This window comes from Lepidochelys olivacea (genome assembly GCF_965140295.1).
Source record: "Lepidochelys olivacea isolate rLepOli2 genome assembly, chromosome: 2".
Lineage (NCBI taxonomy): Eukaryota > Metazoa > Chordata > Testudines > Cheloniidae > Lepidochelys > Lepidochelys olivacea.
In genome coordinates, this window is record NC_140412.1 from 1,194,034 (window position 1) to 1,213,488 (window position 19,455).

The 19,455-nt window shown below is 70.0% G+C and overlaps 1 protein-coding gene across 15 annotated transcripts in view; it reads right to left on the reverse strand.

Moving 5' to 3' along the window:
- Positions 1–19,455, reverse strand: part of PLEC (plectin) — a gene marked incomplete at its 5' end in the record, with an annotated part of 181,230 nt that overhangs the window by 50,750 nt on the left and 111,025 nt on the right. For 4 of the 15 annotated variants that reach the window (XM_084621756.1, XM_084621766.1, XM_084621758.1 and 1 more), the window contains 7 exons: positions 930–1,096; positions 3,416–3,508; positions 3,721–3,798; positions 8,272–8,307; positions 8,930–9,019; positions 10,298–10,312; positions 14,132–14,193. In XM_084621756.1, the coding sequence (XP_084477882.1) occupies positions 930–1,096; positions 3,416–3,508; positions 3,721–3,798; positions 8,272–8,307; positions 8,930–9,019; positions 10,298–10,312; positions 14,132–14,193 (541 nt within the window). Of the gene's footprint in view, positions 1–929; positions 1,097–3,415; positions 3,509–3,720; positions 3,799–8,271; positions 8,308–8,929; positions 9,020–10,297; positions 10,313–14,131; positions 14,194–17,221; positions 17,400–19,455 lie in introns of those variants that run through there. The other 11 variants (XM_084621757.1, XM_084621762.1, XM_084621761.1 and 8 more) reach the window with 6 other exon arrangements.

Genomic DNA, 19,455 nt, shown 5'->3' on the forward strand with positions numbered 1-19,455 from the left:
CCCCACTCCCAGCCGAGGGCAGCGCTGTGTGCCGGGGAAGGGCAGCGCGGCCCTGGCGGTCCAGGCAGGCGAGGCACACGGGGCTCAGAGGGGGTCCGCCTGCCCAGCCCGGCTCTCCCTGACGCTGGCACGACAAGCTGAGGGGCTGGAACTTGTCTGGAGATTTTGCATTTTACGCAGGCCCCAAGCGCCAGGCCCAGCCGTGGGGGCTCCACAGAGCCAACAGCCGCCTCTCCATGGGGAGGCAAGTGCGATGGGCCCGATCCCGCTGAGACGGGCCCATTGTGATCTGCCTGCACGGGCTGCCCCTACTCTGCTTGGAGAGCCTCCCTCCTGAGAGCCCCGCATGGGGACTGCAGGGTGGCAAGGGGCCGAGAGGCTCGGGGACCCGGGCAGCAGCTGCTGTGTGTCAGCTAAGTCACTCCCCGGGGAGCCCAGGTGGCTAGGAGAGGGGCTAGCTGGGGGGCTGTGCCAGCCCCAGCAGTCTGGGAAGGGAAAACAGTTCCCGGCTCTGGGGCTGGTGCAGGGCGCGGCCCGGCTCCACCTCTCTGAACTATCCAGCTGGCTGTCCCGACATGCTCCCGCAGAACTCGAGGCCTGGAGCGACAGGCGCCTGCCAGAGCCGAGTGGGGCAGGGCAGGGCAGGGCACCCTTGCCACCCTGTCCCGCAGTCTTTGCCAGCACGGGGATGCAGCCCCCGGGCCCAGATCGCACAGAGCAGTCGCTGCCCCCCAACCCTCCAGTGCAAGGGCCCCCCCAGAGCGAGGGAGCCCAGCACCCCTGGGCTCGCAGAGCTGCGTGTGGGGCAGCCCCTCGTGGCTGTGCACTGACCACTGGGCACGCACTTAGCAGCCAGCGAGTGTGAGCCCCTGCTCCCCCCGGCTCCCACCCCCAGTGCAGGCCGCGCCCAGCCCCCGCCCATCTCTCACTTGTGATGGTGGATGATGGCGTTGAAGAGACGCCCGTCCCGCCAGCTGACGGTGAAGTTGTCGCAGCGCAGGCCCTGGTAGCCCTCCACCATGCGCTGCGACCACAGCAGCAGCTTCTCCTTGGCCGTCATGTCCTCGGACTGCCCGCTCACCTGAATGTCCGAGATCTGGAAGGGACGGGTATGCGTCAGCCAGCCACCCTGGCCCTGCGGAGCCCTTGCCCAGCGCTCCGCTGGGGGCCTCCTCCGCCCCCTGGCCCAGGGACACCCTGGGACAAAGCGGGAATGTTCTTGATGTTTTCTCTGAATACTGTGCGCGCCTCAGTTTCCCCTCAGTGTTATTCAAGTCTCTTGGTGGCGGGATAAGGGGGTGTGACCGTCCCAGAGACCCGGAGAGGGCAGGCGCGACTGCGACTGGCTGCAGAGAACAGTGGACACCCTGTAGCCTGGCAACTGACGGCCGGTCCCCATGGTCCCCATCCAGCGAGAGGTGTTGGTGCAGAGCAGGTGACCTGCTGGCCTGGGAAAGAAACAAAGGAGGGAGGAGGGGCAATGGGCGTGAGGGAGGCCAGGCAGTTGGAAGGGGTCGTCTCCTGGAGCGGGAGACCGGGGCACCAGGCCCTGGATCCCCCCAAGATGGACGTTGCTGATTCCTGTGCTAACACGCTCTGTTCTACGCTGTGTTCCTGCCGACTAAAAAACCTTCGGTTACACGCGGGCTGAGAGTCGCTGCTGCCTGCGGCGTTGGGGGGGCAGGGCCCTTTGGGGGTGTGCAAGGCTTCCCCAGGGGCGAACAGGGGGCTGAACGTGCCGAAGCACCGAAGCTGAGCAGGCTCCTGGCCCGGGCGTGAGGGTGCCCTGCAGGAGTCACGCTGCATCAGAGTCCTGCCTGGCTTCACTCGGGGCGGCTCCCGAGCAGCCTGGGACTCTGTGACACCCCACCCCAGGGTGCAGCTGTCTCCAGTGGCGAGGCTCCAGGCAGCCTCCTTCCTGTTTCACTGGGGACCGCAGCCTGCGGGGGGGGGGGGGGGGGGGCGGTTAGGGGCTGCCGGTCGCCGGCGCTCACCGCAAGCGCCCACGCTCGGCACAAACCCCCAACCCAGCGGAAATGGTGCCTGAATCACCGCCCGGCTCTGCATGTCTCCCCCCGCCGCAGGGGGGCTCGCTGGCCCCCAGCCAGGGACACGTCCTACGGCACACGCTCCCCCCCCCCCGACAGAGGCTGCAGGCTGGGCCACGACAGTAGGCAGGACGGAAACACCTGCTCCGCCAGCTGCCTGGCATCTCTCCACTCCCAGTGCTCTCCCCAGAGCACACGGCAGGTCCCGATGCCCTGGGCGCTCCATGAGCAGCCAGCCCCCGCTGCTCCCGCACTGCTGCAGCAGGGATACTGCCCAGACCCCAGCCTGCTGCCGCTCTCCTGCTCTGGGCAGGGAAAGGAGCCCACGGGCAGCCTCCGGGAACACCAGGACTCCTGGATCCAGAGCCCTTTGGTTGGGCTCTGCAAGCTGAGCTGCCCCTCCTCCCCAGTGCAGCCTGTGGGGAAGGGGGGCCCTGCCCCACCCCGTTCCCACCCCTGGGGGCTGCGCTCTACTGGGCCTATGAGCAGAGGAGCTGCAGAGCCTGGCCAGGAAGAGCAGCGCGTGTGCCGGGCTGACAGCCATGCCCAGCTCCAGGCCAGTCACGGCACGAGGCGGGCAGCACAGGGGTGCCCAGCAGGAGCCAGCCCCAAGGAGCAGCGTGGTGACGGGTGTGCAGCCGCAGGGGGGACCCGCGTGCAATGGAGCAGGGGCGGCCAGGCCAGGAAGCCCGTGGCTGGGGCCAGCTCCGCCGGTTCCTGCCGTTCCTAGGTGGTCGGTGAGAAGTGGGCAGCTCCAGCTTCACCAGGGCTCCGCCGGCCCCCGGTTCAGCACCCGCAAGGCCAGGAAACGACTGTGGCTAGCTCGCGGGGAGCAGGCACGGATGCCAGCCAGGGCCCGTGTGTCTGAGTCACCCCGGCGGCCAGGCTCCGCCCTGGGGCTAAGCCGCGCTTCGGCAGCCTGGCACAGGGAGCGGGTGACTCAGCCTCCAAAAGGCTGCCCCTGCGGCTGCCACGTTCCCGCCCAGGCAGCCGGCGTCTCCCCTCCCCCGCCGTGCCGGGGCTGGCAGAGCCCAGCATCCCGCGCAGAGGCCAAGGGCCACGCCCCAGCGGGAGGGTGGGAGGCTCCCCCGGCAGGGAGCGGCTGAGGCCAGGCCAGGGGGAGGGAGAAGCAAGGAGCCCCAAGGTCTCACCTCACTCCAGAGCAGCTCCCCCCTCTGCCCTGCCCCACGGCCCACCCAGCCCAACCCCCGGGAGAAGGGAGCAGGTCCCTGCCCTACCCAATGCCCGGCCCCACAGGACCCAGTGAAAGAGAGCGAGCGCTCTAGCCCTGGCCTTTCCCAGCAGAGGGCGCTGGGGGGGGGAGAGGGGGCAAGGGTGCGGGGGGGGGCAGGTGGAGCCAGGCTCACCTGGAAGTGGAGGATGATGGTCCAGATGAGGCCCAGCGTGAGCTTGGGGTTGCCGTCAGCGATGTCATCGTTGCGGATGTTCACCAGCTTCACCTGCCGACACCAGAGCCGCGGTTACGTCATGGGGCCCAATGGGCTCGTCTCGCCTGGGGCCTGCCCCTCCTCCCCGGCGAGACCCCCCCATCACAGCAGGGGCAGAGCCTGCCCCTCCCCCGGTCCCTGGCGAGACCCTCCCCCATCACAGCAGGGGTGGAACCTGCCCCTCCCCTGCTCCCCGGCCCCGGCCTGCCCCCCGTGCAGCTCACCTGCCGGTGTTTCAGGTAATCCAGGGCAATCTGCACATTCTGCAGCTTATGGAAGCGCATTCGCCCCTTCTCGCGGGGCTGCAAAGACAGAAGGAGCAGGAGGGTGAGTGGCCAAGCCGGGGCACCAGGGCCCCCCTAGTGCCCTGAGCACTCCTCCCTCCATGCAGGGCAGGGCCAGCAGCCTTGGTACAGGTCAGGTCCCCACTGCCAAACTGCGGAGCTAGGGCTCCGGCGAGAAGTGAGAGCAAGAGGAACCCAACAGCTGGTGCCCCCAGTCAGTAGGTGCCAGGACCCCTCCCTCCATGGGTGTAGCTCATGGCGGGGCAGGAGCTGAGTGGTCCTCCCTGGCCAGGCCTAGCTGCCCTAACTGGCTCCTCTCCCAGGTGCCCATTCCATTGCCCCATGCCCCAGCAGGCCAGGGGCTGCGCAGTTGTGACAAAGTGGGACTGTTCTTAATGTTTCCTCTGAATATTGTGGGGATGCCTCAGTTTCCCCTAGGCAGTTCTTAAGTATCTAGGGGGTGGGGTAAGGGTGTATGATCATTGCAGAGCCCTAGAGGGCAGGTGTGTGCAGGGGTCTGGACACAGAGAATGGTCCTGTTTCCTGGCAACGGATGGCCTGGGCCCTTCCCCCCTGCAAGGTGAGAGCTGAAGGGTTGGAGAACAAAGGAATCAGGTGACCTCCTGGCCCAGGAAAGGGACAAAGCCCAGAGCAGGGCGGGGCTGGAGAGAGTTTCAGTTTGGGGCTGGCTGGAATATGGAGTGAAGGGCAGACGTGGTTGTCTGGCTCACTGCCCCCCAAAATGGACCTGACTGAGGGGTCCTGTTCTCTGAACCTACAAGCTCTGTGTTAGACCATGTTCCTGTCGTCTAATAAACCTTCTGTGTTACTGGCTGGCTGAGAGTCCCGTCTGACTATGAAGTTGCGGGGCAGGACACTCTGGCTTCCCCAGGAGCCCTGCCTGAGCAGACTCGCTGTGGGAAGCGCACGGAGGGGCAGAGGAGGCTGAATGCTCCGAGGTCAGACTCAGGAAGGGGGAAGCCGGGTGAGCTGTGTGTCCTGCAGACAGGCTGCTCACAGAGAGGAGACTTCCCCAGAGTCCTGCCTGGCTTCATGGGGAGCAGTTCCAGAGCATCGCCCGGGGACGCCAGGACAGGAGTCACCCTGAGGGGCTGCAACAGGAGCAAGCTCAGCCGTTGGGGGTGACAGAGCTCCCCAGGGACTGACGGACAGTGTCAATGGGGCAGCCCCTTTCTCTGTACTACCCCCCAGCCCGAGGGCCCTGCCCTACAGCTGCTGGGCCTCAGGAGCCCATTGCTAGAGGGGAAGCCGGGACGCTGCTCTCTGGGGGCAGAGAAGAATTGCACCCAGGGCATCTCCTACTGCCTCCAGGTCTCCCCTGCCCCGGGCCCTGAGGCTACAGGGTGCCATGACCGAGGTGCTCAGGACGGGACCAGGGCTCACGGCGCAAGCAGGGTTAGCACAGGGCTTGCAAACCATGCGGACAGAGGACGGGCTGGAGAGGAAGGGCTGCTGGCCTTGGCACCTCTGGAGGCTGGGAACCAGGCTGGTGCTCAGGGCCGGGGTCCCACCAGGCCACAGAGCCAGCTGCCTGCAGCTCAGCCCGCCTGGTCACTGCCTCTCCAGGTCCCTTGGCAGCAGCACTCCCCACGCTGCAGAGCCCGAGGGCAGTGCCCAGGAGAGGGGGCACATCCCAACCAGACTGCCGGGCAGGGGCCCCCCTTCGCTAGCTGGAACAGGAGGCTCCCGGCAGCGGGCCGGAGCTGTGGGGCGCGAAGCCTGAAGGAAGGGGCAGAGCAGGGGGCATGGGGCTGGGCCCGGAAATCCTCAGCCACTAGTTGTTCCCACGGGAGGCTGGAAGGAAATGTGCCGAACGAAACAATAGCAAGGAAAGTGCTGAGCACGGATGGGCTGCGGCTCCGAGCTTCCTCCAGGGCACCTGGATACAGCCGGCCAGCCCTGCCCCACGGCCAGCACCCACCAGCCCCAGGGCAGGCCAGGGCCCGGCTCTGCCTTCCTGTGCCCTCCTCCCCACACGGCCTGGGGGCAGCGAGAGCTCCGGAGCCTGAGATGGTGCCCCTGTGTGGGGAGCACAGCAAGGTGCCACGCTGCACACAGCACGTGGAGCCCCAAGATGCCTGCCCCTCTCGGCGCCTGCAAGGGGCGCCAAGCACAGCCCAGGGGACATGGGCATGACGCAGCGCAAGTCTCCGGACCTGCAAAAAGGGACCTGCCGCTCGCCCGGCCAGGAGGGACCGGGACCCCCGTGTCAGACTGCGCACGGATGCTGGGGCACTGCGGCCACGCCAACAGAGGGGAGAGCCCCCCCCACGCGCCAAGCTGGGGCACTGGGGCCAGCCCTGCCTGCCGGGGAGAGCGCCCCCTGCTGAACCCCCGCCCCGCTCCCTGCAGCACAGCGCCCCCCAGCACCCCCTGGGGCCAGCCCTGCCTGCTGGGGAGAGCGCCCCCTGCTGAACCCCCGCCCCCGCTCCCTGCCCCACAGCACCCCCTAGGGCCAGCCCTGCCTGCTGAGGAGAGCACCCCCTGCTGAGCCCCCACCTCGCTCCCTGCCCCCTAGCGCCCCCCAGCACCCCCTGGGGCCAGCCCTGCCTGCCGGGGAGAGCGCCCCCTGCTGAGCCCCCGCCCCGCTACCTGCAGCACAGCGCCCCCCAGCACCCCCTGGGGCCAGCCCTGCCTGCCGGGGAGAGCGCCCCCTGCTGAGCCCCCGCCTCGCTCCCTGCCCCCTAGCGCCCCCCAGCACCCCCTGGGGCCAGCCCTGCCTGCCGGGGAGAGCGCCCCCTGCTGAGCCCCCGCCTCGCTCCCTGCAGCACAGCGGCCCCTAGGGCCAGCCCTGCCTGCCGGGGACAGCGCCCCCTGCTGAGCCCCCGCCCCGCTCCCTGCCCCCTAGCGCCCCCCGGGGCCAGCCCTGCCTGCCGGGGAGAGCGCCCCCTGCTGAGCCCCCGCCCCGCTCCCTGCCCCCTAGCGCCCCCCGGAGCCAGCCCTGCCTGCCGGGGAGAGCGCCCCCTGCTGAGCCCCCGCCCCGCTCCCTGCCCCCTAGCGCCCCCCGGGGCCAGCCCTGCCTGCCGGGGAGAGCGCCCCCTGCTGAGCCCCCGCCCCGCTCCCTGCCCCCTAGCGCCCCCCGGGGCCAGCCCTGCCTGCCGGGGAGAGCGCCCCCTGCTGAGCCCCCGCCCCGCTCCCTGCCCCCTAGCGCCCCCCGGGGCCAGCCCTGCCTGCCGGGGAGAGCGCCCCCTGCTGAGCCCCCGCCCCGCTCCCTGCCCCCTAGCGCCCCCCGGGGCCAGCCCTGCCTGCCGGGGAGAGCGCCCCCTGCTGAGCCCCCGCCCCGCTCCCTGCCCCCTAGCGCCCCCCGGGGCCAGCCCTGCCTGCCGGGGAGAGCGCCCCCTGCTGAGCCCCCGCCCCGCTCCCTGCCCCCTAGCGCCCCCCGGGGCCAGCCCTGCCTGCCGGGGAGAGCGCCCCCTGCTGAGCCCCCGCCCCGCTCCCTGCCCCCTAGCGCCCCCCGGGGCCAGCCCTGCCTGCCGGGGAGAGCGCCCCCTGCTGAGCCCCCGCCCCGCTCCCTGCCCCCTAGCGCCCCCCGGGGCCAGCCCTGCCTGCCGGGGAGAGCGCCCCCTGCTGAGCCCCCGCCCCGCTCCCTGCCCCCTAGCGCCCCCCGGGGCCAGCCCTGCCTGCCGGGGAGAGCGCCCCCTGCTGAGCCCCCGCCCCGCTCCCTGCCCCCTAGCGCCCCCCGGGGCCAGCCCTGCCTGCCGGGGAGAGCGCCCCCTGCTGAGCCCCCGCCCCGCTCCCTGCCCCCTAGCGCCCCCCGGGGCCAGCCCTGCCTGCCGGGGAGAGCGCCCCCTGCTGAGCCCCCGCCCCGCTCCCTGCCCCCTAGCGCCCCCCGGGGCCAGCCCTGCCTGCCGGGGAGAGCGCCCCCTGCTGAGCCCCCGCCCCGCTCCCTGCCCCCTAGCGCCCCCCGGGGCCAGCCCTGCCTGCCGGGGAGAGCGCCCCCTGCTGAGCCCCCGCCCCGCTCCCTGCCCCCTAGCGCCCCCCGGGGCCAGCCCTGCCTGCCGGGGAGAGCGCCCCCTGCTGAGCCCCCGCCCCGCTCCCTGCCCCCTAGCGCCCCCCGGGGCCAGCCCTGCCTGCCAGGGAGAGCGCCCCCTGCTGAGCCCCCGCCCCGCTCCCTGCCCCCTAGCGCCCCCCGGGGCCAGCCCTGCCTGCCGGGGACAGCGCCCCCTGCTGAGCCCCCCCCGCGGCAGGCCCCAGCCGGCGGCGCGAGCGGCCGGGGGGCGCGGGGGGCTCGGAGGGGTTTCTGCCCCGGCAGGCGCGGCCCCCGGGAGCGCGGCCGGCCCCAGAGCGGGGCCCCGGGGCCTCCCCTGGCCGTGCCTGCCCCCCAGCCCGCCCCCGCAGCCCAGCCAATGGCAGGCGAGCGGCGGGTGGAGCCGAGCGGCGAGTGGCTGGGCTCGCCGTGACCTCGTGGCTCCCCAGCCAATCGGGCGGGCCGGGCGGGGCGGGGCCGGGAGCGAAGGCGGAACCACTCACCGGCCGCACGCTCCTGATCAGGTCGCGCTCCCTCGGCTAGCCAGCAGGAGCAGCACGGACAGGAGGCAAAGGCCAGAGGGCAGAGGTCAGGGGTCAGAGGTCAGCAGACAAGTACAAAGAAGCAGAAAGTTCAGTGTCGCAAAGTAACGTTAACGTGTTAAAAGCCCACGATGCACCGGGGGGCCCGGGGGGCCCGGGGACCAGGCTGATTTCCCGAGCAGGCCCGGCGAGAGGTCAGGGGTCACAGAGCATGCGGGGTCAGCGGGCAGGGGTGCCGGGGAAGCAGGGGTCACGGCCCTCCCCCAAGGGGACCGGGCCCGAGTCTGCAGGGGCCTGAGGGTTTGGGGGAGGTGGTGCTGGGCCGGGCAGGGGCCCAGCCTATGGGTCAGCGGGCGAGGACGTGCCCTGGCGGGGGTGGGGGGGATGTGACGCGGGGGGGGGGGGGGGGAGAGGAGGGCGTGGCATGCGGGGGGAGCAGCGCAGAGCAGACACTCGCCCTGAGAACCTCTCCCCTCCCCACCCCCGGCACCGGACCAGAACCTGCTCCTTGCCCCGACCGGACCGGGCCGGGCCAGGCCCCTGCGCTGGCAGGACGGGCCCCGGAGCGGGGAGGCGGCTGTGCACAAGCTGCAGTCCGGGAGCCAGCAGTGCCACCTACCAGGGTATCCCCCGAGAGCACCTCCAGCAGCGAGATGAGGTTGTGGCCATCCCGCAGGTCCTCGTACATGTCGCTGACATGGCGCTGAGCCTGCGGAGACGGAAAGGAACCGTTAACGGGGGCAAAGCTGACCGCAGCCACGGAGCCGCCGGCCAGCCCTCGGCCGAGCCCTGAGCCCGGCGGGCTGCCCTCACCCGGCACCTCGGCCGCCCGCTGACAAGGGGTGAAGGTGTCTGACTCGTTCGCCAAAGAACATCATGGAAGGGCTCAAACGAAAGCCATGGTCACACGGGTCATCACGGTCACTGCAAAACGCAGGTGCGTGCCATGCAAGGCGGCGTGGATCCGAACCAGAGCACTGCGTTCCCAAAGGCGACATGCCTCCACCCGAGTCCTCCCGACAGAGACAAGGCAGCACTGTGCATCAGTGTGGTAAGCTAGACAATGGACGCCCATTTCCACACAAAGTCAAATGTTAGCCGAGAGCGGTGACGTCACCAGGAAAGGAGCACACAGGAACAAACAAGCCCCAGGGGTTATCCTGTCTAGGAGTAAAACCAATGGACTCTGGGGGTGTTTCTAGAAAGCAGAGACACCCCCCCGCCCCGCCGGAGCCCTACTCTAGGAAGTAAATGGACAGCGCGTCGGCAGTCAGGAAAGCGGGGTCTCAGCCAGCCTGGGGTGAAAACACTGGCGAGAACTTGGGGTGAGAAAGCTCTTGAGCCGGAAGGGGAACCGGTTAGCTACGTGCGGTCTCCAGAAAGCGTGCTACGATTTGGTTTTGCATCCACCATTTGTTTTCAATATCCTTCCCCCTGTCACCTGGATATTACCTGGATGATCCTTCCCCCTGTCACCTGGACGTCTGGTCTTTCCTGATAAACGCACAATGCAGGGGGCCAGCCAGGCGCTGGCCCTGGGAGAAGTCTTACAGCGGGTGCGTTCTGTTCCTCGGGGCCAGCGGGCCTGGGCATTCTGCGAGTGTCCTGGATGCAGGGGCTGGGCGTGTGCCTAGCGCTAACCTGTCTGGAGCTAGCGGGGTCTGTGGGGCCTGGCGGGCAGCCTTTACACTGCCAGAGGCTGGCTGTTTCAGGGCCTGACCCACTCCGAGGGCTGGGCTAGGCTGGGCTGGCCTCCTTCCCCACTGCACTGACGCTGGCAGGGCCAGGCTGGGGCCGGAGCCCAGGAGCTCTGATGCCTGCGCCTGGCTCCGGGCGCTGTGGTGCGCTGCCCCTGAGCCCTGCCAGCCCATGGCCTCCGCCCCCCACAGCCCCAAGCCCATGGCCCTGCCTGGGGAGCAGGGAGGGCAGACAGGAGCCATGCGTGGTGCCGTCGGTCACGCCGTGCATAGGACGGGATGCCACCTACCTCTGCTCGCCAATGCTGCCGCAGGAGGGGAGGGCAGAGAGAGAGAGAGAGGGGGGTTAGGGGCAGAGAGGAGGTGCAGACCCTGTGTTCAGCTCCCCAGCCCCCGCCCGGCCTGCTGCCCATGCCCCGGGGCCGCGAGCACAGCAGGGATCCTGGGCCCCCCACACTGGATGCTCCACTCCGGGCAGTGCCCCTGGAGCCCCTCGGCTTGGGAGAGCCCGGCCCAGCACTCACCCCCTGGGCGGAGCAGGCCCCAGGGAGCGATGGGGAGCCAACCAAAGCAGAGAGATTCCCCTCCCCACACAGGGGGCCTCCCCATGGCGGAACTGCAGAGCTACACCGTGCCTGCCCCCTGCACAGAGCCGGAGCTCCCTGTGCCAGCCTCACGGCCCACATGGGTCAGGCCAGCGAGCTCCCACCCACCCAGCCCCACAGCCTGGCCAGCCCCGGCATCTCCCCTGCCTGGCCCCATGCGCTGCCCCCCATGGGCCACCCTGCGCTCTGCCTGTGCAGGTAGCCCAGGGCCCTGGCCACGGGCGCCAGGGTTGGCTGTCTGCCCTGGTTTGGGGTGTGCCGGATGCGTCCCAGCCAGGCCAGGCCCTGCCCCCGGGAGCTGAGTGCACAGAGCGTGGGGCAGGGATTACAGGCCTGGCACAGGGCTGGTGCAGGCAGGCACACCAGAATGTGCGTGGCCAGACACGCGTGTGGGGGCAGGGCAGGCGGGCTCCAGCGCGTGCTGCTCTCTGGAGCCGGGCTTGGCTCGTGATGCCAGGGCAAAGGCCGGTGCTAGGAGGCGGCATGTCCTGCGTGGTACAGGGCCGTGGCCATGTCCACGTGCTCAGCCAGGCGTTACTGGTTAGACGCGGGGCCGTGGCCACTTCCCCATGCTCAGCCGGACACTAGTGGTTAGACGACTGGCCATGTCCGTGTCCCCGTGCTCAGTCGGGCGTTACTGGTTAGATGTGGGGCCGTGTCCGTGTCCCCATGCTCAGCTGGGCACCAGTGGTTAGACACGAGGCCGTGGCCCCATGCTCAGTCGGGCACTAGTGGTTAGACACAGGGCTGTGGCCGTGTCTCCGTGCTCAGCCGGGCGCTAGTGGTTGGATGCAGGGCCGTGGCCCCGTCCCCATGCTCAGTCGGGCATTACTGGTTAGACGCAGGGCCGTGGCCCCGTCCCCGTGCTCAGTCGGGCGTTACTGGTTAGACGCAGGGCCGTGGCCCCGTCCCCGTGTTCAGTCGGGCGTTACTGGTTAGACGCAGGGCCGTGGCCACGTCCCCGTGCTCAGTCGGGCGTTACTGGTTAGACGCAGGGCCGTGGCCACGTCCCCGTGCTCAGTTGGGCGTTACTGGTTAGACGCAGGGCCCTGGCCGTGTCCCCATGCTCAGCTGGGCACCAGTGGTTAGACGCGGAGCCCTGGCTGTGTCCCCGTGCTCAGCCGGGCACTAGTGGTTAGACGCGGGGCCCTGGCTGTGTCCCCGTGCTCAGCCGGGCACTAGTGCTTAGATGCGGGGCCGTGGCCATGTCCCTGCACTCAGCCAGGCCGGGCATTACTGTTTAGACACAGGGCCAGGGCCATGTCCCTGCACTCAGCCATACCGGGCATTACTGGTTGGACACAGAGCCAGGGCCGTGTCCCTGCACTCAGCCATACCGGGCGTTACTGGTTAGACATGGGGCCAGGGCCGTTTCCCTGCACTCAGCCATACCGGGCGTTACTGGTTAGACGCGGGACCAGGGCCGTGTCCCTGCACTCAGCCGCGCCGGGCGTTACTGGTTAGACGCGGGGTCAGGGCCGCGTCCCTGCACTCAGCCGCGCCGGGCGTTACTGGTTAGACGCGGGACCAGGGCCGTGTCCCTGCACTCAGCCGGGCCGCGCGTTACTGGTTAGACGCGGGACCAGGGCCGTGTTCCTGCCCTCGGCCGGGCCGGGCGTGACTGGTTAGACGCGGGGCCGGGGCCACGTCCCTGCATTTGGCCGGGCCGGGCATTACTGGTTAGACGCGGGGCCGGGGCCGTGTCCCTGCATTCGGCCAGGCCAGGCATTACTGGTTAGATGCGGGGCCAGGGCTGTGTCCCTGCACTGCAGCAACCTGGGGAACTCCCTGCTGCAAGATGCCAGCAAGGCTGAGCGCTCAGCAATTTCCAGGGCAGAGCAGACAGTGACATGACTCATGAGAAGAGCTGAGGTTACAACAGAAAGAGCTCCAGTCCCTCCTATCCAGGGCGAGGGAGCTGTCCCGTCAGCCCCGCACTCCCTGCTGCAGGGTTCCTGCCCCTCCCTCTGGTGCCAGCCCCGTCGGGCAGGAGGCAGGGCCCATGCGGATCCAGCCAGGCACTTCCCGTCTCCCCAGGCCCATCGGAAGGGCCTGGCTGATCTGCTGGGAGGCCAGCGCCGCCTTTCCACAGTGGAAGACACAGCAGAGCCAAGTTTTCGCAAGTGCCCGGCTGCGGCGGGGGTGGGGGAGCAGGCGCTGTGTTACAGGACGCTGGCCGCGCAGCTCTGAAATCCTGCTTCATCAGCGCCCCCCGGAACATCCCCTTCTCCTCGGGGCCGGAGCACAATCGCCCATTGAGAGCCGGGCCGCAGGCTGCTGTGTGCTCAGCGCGGCCGTGGGAGGAGAGGCAGCCAGCCAGCTCGGCCGGGCATGGGGCTGCCTGCAGGCACGAGGCAAAGCGGCTCCTTCCAGGCCAGGGAGGCTCCGGAGGCTTGCTCCCCAGCCCGCCTGAACTGCCCCTGCCTGGTCAGAGCACACAGCTTCCCACTGCTCCGGCGCCCAGCCCTTGTCTCCTTGTCGCCAGGCACCCCTTCTCCCACCCCGCCAAGCTCTCCGGCTGGGGCTCACACCAGGAGGCAGAGCGGAGCCAGGTGCCAGATGGGGATGCTCCTCCCATCAGGAGCTGGGCACCGCCCTCACATACTGTGGCACAGCTGGCCCTCGCCTCCCCTCGCCGTGGGCAGGGACTGCTCCCCGTGCCCCTGCCCAGGCATTACCAACCAGTGCTGGGCAGCGCCCAGCAGCCCCAGCCAGCCCCGTGCTGCACTGTCTGCTCTGGTGCCCACCGCAGCCTGCGAGTTCCAGGCACGTGCCCCGGGGGGCTGGGGACAGACGCGATCTAGGGCAGCCCAGACACCGCCACCCCCTGCCCAGTCCAGGCGCCCGGTGCTCCGACCCAGCGCAGACAGCGCCTCCCCGTCACTTACTCTGTGGCTGCCGCTCGGCGGAGCCTGGTCTTCTAGCCCCAAGTCACACACGGGGAGGTGTGGGATGCCCTCCATGTGCCCCTCTCCATCCCGGTTCTGGCATCCCGCCCACCCCAGGGCGGCCATGGGGGTGGGGCACAGCGGGTAGCGTGGCAGTATGCAGGACTGCACCTCGCAGCCAGACAGGAGTGGTCACACACGGGGCACTCAGGTAGCCACCAGCTGAAGGAGGCTAGGGCCCCCCAGGGGCTGGGTCCCCTCCAAAGGGGTCTCCCCTCCTGAGAGCCACCCCTGGGAAAGGGATTGGGGTGTGCTGGCCCTTCCATAACTGGGCCCCCCAAGGGGAGAGTCCCAGCTCCAGTGACAGGGGGTTAATTGCCACCAGGGCTGCTGGGCCTGAAAGCAATGCAGTGACCTTCCCCCAAGCCGGCACTTTGCCCCCCGCAGTAGGAGCCGCCTCTTGTCAGCTGTTCACTCCACCCATCCTGCAGCAGTGAGTTCCACAGGCTAACCAGTCACTGCTGGTTAACAGTGAGGGACCTGCCCAGCCCTGGGCTGTCACCCCTGCTGCCCTGCCCTCCGCCGAGAGGTCCCACCCCCTACCCATGGTGGGGTGGGCGGGCACCCTTACCTTGATGAGGTGCTTGTTGACCCATTTGGTGAAGGTTTTCTTCTGGACCCGGTCTCGCTCATCTGCAAGAGAGGAGACGACGGGTGTTAGTGCATGTGCGGGGGCACAGGGGGCTTACGGAGTCTGGGGGGGGGAAGAGCGGCGGCAGCCCCCCCGGCAAGCAGAGCCAGAACTCAGAAGAGGGATGAGCAAGACCCCGCAGGCTCCCAGAGCTCAGCACAGGCAGGAAGGGGCCTGACTCATCGGTGCCAATGGGAAGGAAATGGTTGCAATGACTCACACGCCGCGCCGTGCCCCCCTGCTGTGCCCCATGCCCAGCCCCAGGGCACGAGGAGCCGATGGCCGATGCCCCAGAGCAGCCCCCTGCACCCACTCCCACGTGTGTCACAGCAGCCGGGCACCCCTCCGAGCGCAGCAACCTGGGTCGGTCCCAGCCGGCCGGGCCCCAGGGCACCCCCTCCAGTGCCCCCCAGCACTCACCCCACTGCAGGAGCCTGCTGCCCCTGGGGCTGGTGCCTCCTGAGCCCCACACGCTCTAGGGGCCCAGGGCAGAGGCGAGAGCCCCCCAAAGGCACCAGCAAACAGGCCACAGCAGGGACCCAAAGGCAGCAGGGGGGCAGGCGAGCCAAGGGGAGCGGCTCTTCGGCAGCAACGGGCGGGGGGTCCCTGTGTGGGGGCGGGGGTCTCAGTCACTACTGGGAGAGCCATGGGGAGTAGGGGTGCTGGCACACGGCAGGGAGCAGCCGTCTGCACGCCCAGCAGGCCAGGGCCCCCCGGAGAACAGCCCAGACGCCCTGCCCTGCAGACACTGGGGTGGGCCCCACAGCTGGCTCAGGGGTTGGGACCCGTCTCCGGCAGGACAGGCCGTGCTGCTCCGGTGGGGACCAGCTCAGCCCCATCCGGCCCCAGCTCAGCAGCAGCTGGGAACATCGAGCCATGGGCAGGCAGTGCCAGGAACGATGCCCAGGTGCCCCCCTGCTCTCTGCCTGAGCCAGGGGGCCCATCTCTCACCCCACAGACACCCTCATCTCTGAGGGCTGCAGGAGCAAGGCCCAGCCCCATAGCAGGCAGGGAGCAGAGGAGCCATTCCAAACCCCCCTCCCTCCCCAAGGCATTTCTGGAGCCAGGGCTCCAGCCCCACGGTCCTTCATGCTGAACCCCTCCAGAGCTCTGTGGGGACCCCGAGCCCTCCCCGAGGGGCAGCTCAGCTCCATCACCCCCAGCACATGGCCCCAGAAGCAACAGGCTCCGCCCAGCTCTGCACTGGCCTCAGGGGCTCGGGGGCTAGGAGGCCTGCGTTCCAGTCCCGGCCCCACACTAGCCGCCAGAGCCCTGGGCCAGTGGGGAGGGTGGGGGGAGCACTGACCTGCCCGGGACAGGGAGGAGTCTCCCCATGGCCCCTGTGTAACACCCCCCGTGAGCAGCTTACAGCCCAGCGGGGACAGGCAAGCTGTGGGTCGTGAGGAGGCTGGGAACACCCGGGAGGTGCTAGGGCCCCCCACACGGCAGCTAGCCAGGGATAACATCCCCCCTTGCCCAGGTGTAAATGGCCACACTCCCCTCCCCAGAGCCCACCCCCCTCCAAGCCTGAACTGCCCGAATGAAGAGGGGACCCCCCCGCCCCAACAGGCTCGCTGCCCCGGGGGTGGGCTGGCACAGCTGCCCTCCCCACGTGGGTTTCACGTGTCGTGTCTTGTCCGGCCAGGAGAGCGTGGAGATCTGCCCGTGCAGCTCCCAGGCACCCCGGGCCAGACACTCGCTGGGACGAGTGCCCAGCAGGGGTGTGCCTCCGGGGGCAGGGCCGACTTCCCCCACGGGACACAGGGGCGGGGGCTGCACCCGAGGGGCAGAGCAGCTCTCAGCAGACATGAGGGGGAGGCACAGACACTCCCCTGGGGCTCAGCTCCAGCGGGGCACCACCCCCAAGGCAGGAGCACGGCGGCAATCGAGCCCCTGGGACGCTTCTCCTAGCCCCCCCCAGCTCATTCCAGCGTGGGCAGGCTGGGCGGGGCAGGAAGTGCCACTCCCGCAGGCAGGCAGGGTTCCCAGCGTCTGCCAGCCACTGCACCTACGGGGGGGGGGGGGGGGGGGGGGGTGCCGTGGAGGGGCTCGGAGATGGGGCTGGGAGCAGGGGGCAGAGCCGGCAGGAGCCCCCCACAGGACCCCATTGACCTCTCCTCTCCCCACAGCCCCAGTGACACCCAAACACACCCCAGCCAGGGCAGAGGCCCTGGGCCCCCTATAGCTATGGCTGGACAGCCAGGGGCCCTGGGGGTTGCTCAGAGTGCCCTGGGGGCCACAGTGCCACGGGTGGGGTTGCCCCCAGCATGGAATGCCCAGGGGGTGGGCAGTGTGTGGGGCAGAGCTCACAGCAGCTGGGGTGCCAGGGCACAGACCCCCCCACACACACACAGAGCACAGCACCAGGGCCAGGGACTGGCACCACAAAGAGGGTCACTGCTGAGGTCAGCCCCCCCCCAACAAACACGCCACGCACAGAGCAGCCCCCCAGTCAGCATGGTCTCCCCACAGCTGCCTCCCCATGCACAGCCCTAGGACAGAGACCCCAACACCGGCAACCCCCACACCCCATTCCCTAGGCACAGAATAGCCCCCTACATCCCAGAGCAGGCAATCCCCCACACCGCCCAGGTACAGCCCCCCCATCCCCCATAGCCCCCTACATCCCAGTGCAGCAGAGCCCCCTCCAAGCCCATCACAGTCCGCCCCGTCCTGCAGGTACAGCCCCCCAAATCCTCCATCCCCCAGGTCCATCACAGGCCCCCCCATCCTGCAGGTACAGCCCCCCAAATCCCCCATCCCCCAGGTCCATCACAGGCCCCCCCATCCTGCAGGTATAGCCCCCCAAATCCCCCATCCCCCAGGTCCATCACAGGCCCCCCCATCCTGCAGGTACAGCCCCCCATGTCCTCAATCCCCCAGGTCCATCGCAGGCCCCCCCATCCTGCAGGTACAGCCCCCCATGTCTCCATCCCCCGTCACAGTCCAGCCCCCCCGCCCCCCCCCCCGTGTTCAGCCCCCTCCACAGAAAGCCCAGGATGGGGGGCAGGCTGGGCAGGGGCTCGGTACCTTTCTTGCCCTCCGTGGCCCTCAGCACGGCCAGGTAGAGGTTCTCCTCGGGGCCCTCCGGCTCCGGGCTCCGCAGCCGCTGCCTGGACATGGTCCCCGGTACCCCGCAGCGATCTCCGCCCTGCCCTGCCCTGCCCTGCCGCCTGGCTGGTGACTGGAGAGGCAGCGCTGAGCAGCTCTCCCGACCCGGGCTCCAGCTCCTCTGCCCCGGGGGGCAGGCCTGCCCCTCCGCTCCCCAGACTCCTCCCCCAGAGAGCGGCTGGCCGGGGCGGGGGCTCCCCGCCCTTGCCCGCCGGAGAGAGTCAGGAAACCTCCGAGCCCACAGCCACCGGCCTCCTGCTCGTAACCCTTTCCTGCCCGCAGCCCGCTTGCCCTGCTGCAGCCGGGCGCGGGGTCAGAGGGCTGCACCCGGGAGCAGGGGGGCCAGGCTGGACTCTCCCCCAGGAGGGGATCTGGGCCCTGGTGCCCATTCGGGTGCCCCCGACGGGACAGCTGCCCCAGGCCCAGGGATCTCCTGCTGTCATGGGGGGCATGGCTCCAGTGCCCCACAGCCCTTGGGGAGACTCCCCCTGGGAGGCTGGGCGGTGGGCACAGGAGAATACACCTCCCCGCCCTGTGCCGCTCCCCCTCGGCTTCAGCCCACCTCAGCCAGGCCTGGGGGGACAAGGCTCAGCACAGGCCAGAGAGACCCCAGGAGCCCCAGGGTGCCCCCGGGACAGGGCCAGCTGCAGAAAGCCCCGGAGCCGCCATGCGGAAGGGAGAGGGCCAGCACCCCTCCCCCAGCCCTGTGCACGGCGCGGGGGAGGAGCTGCAGAGGGAACCCCAGCCGCTCCCCAGGGTATAAGGCGCTCCGCACAGGAAGCTGGCAGCTGGGTGCAGCATGGACCTTGCACGCACCCCCAGGGCAAGGGGGCTGCGACACATGGCTGCACCCTGACTCATGCAGCCTCAGGGACACGCCCTGCTCCTAGCACAGCGCCCTCCGGGGACAGAGCCAGAAGCTCTCCCCAGCCCCGTGGGCGCAAGGAGCCAACGGAGCTCAGCCGAGGGCCTGCCTGGGGCCAGGGGCCACGTCCCACACGCCCCTGGCCCCCCAGAACAGCCCCTCCCCCCGGGCAGGGCTGAGTGCACCGGGGACACCCAGGCCTCCGGCACACTGGCTTCGCTAGCCCCAGAGCAGCCCCGCCTGGGGACAGAGGCAGCCCCTGCTCGCTGGCCAGCCCCCCGCGAAGGTCAGGGCCAGAGGGAAGGGCCCCACTAGTGGCCAGGCCAGGAGCTGACAGGGCCTCCCCATCCTGTTTGCTGCCTGGGTGTGCCCCGCTCAGAAATCCCAGCCTGGCCCCGCTGCTGCCGGAGCATTTCCCCAGCTGCAGGCTAGGGCTGGGGGTCAGACCCCCCCGGCAGGGCCCTGCAGGGGCCGGGGCTGCCCTGGGACAAGCCTGGACCAGCGCCGGCTCCGAGCAGCCCCGGGCGAGGCAGCGGGGCAAAGGCAGGGAAAGCGGAGGTGCTAGATCCAGCTGCCCCCCTCGCTTCCCAGCCCGGGCTCCCCCCAGCCGCCGCCCCCTCGGTTTCCAAGGAGCAGAGCTGGGCCGGGGCCAGCGCGGGGAGGAATGTGCCCGACAACGGTTTCTAAACCACAAGTATTTTCCAGCCACTGACACATATGGAGCAATGAGCTGCCGGGGCCCGGCTGACGCCAGCGCACGTCACAGAGCTGGGCGCTCGCTCATAAGCTGCCGCAGCCCACCCAGCCAAGACAGTCACTCCCCAGCAGGGGGCGCTGTGGGGGCGGGGCAGGGCGGGGAGCTCCCAGCAGGGGCGCTGTGGGGGCAGGGTGCTGGCTGGGCGGGGAGCTGCCAGCAGGGGGCACTGTGGGGGCAGGGCAGGGCGCTGGCTGGGCGGGGAGCTCCCAGCAGGGGGCACTGTGGGGGCAGGGCAGGGCGCTGGCTGGGCGGGGAGCTCCCAGCAGGGGGCACTGTGGGGGCAGGGCAGGGCGCTGGCTGGGCGGGGAGCTCCCAGCAGGGGGCACTGTGGGGGCAGGGCAGGGCGCTGGCTGGGCGGGGAGCTGCCAGCAGGGGAGCTGTGGGGGCAGGGCGGGGAGCTGCCAGCAGGGGGCGCTGTGGGGGCAGGGCAGGGCGCTGGCTGGGCGGGGAGCTCCCAGCAGGGGGCGCTGTAGGGGCAGGGCAGGGCGCTGGCTGGGCGGGGAGCTGCCAGCAGGGGGCGCTGTAGGGGCA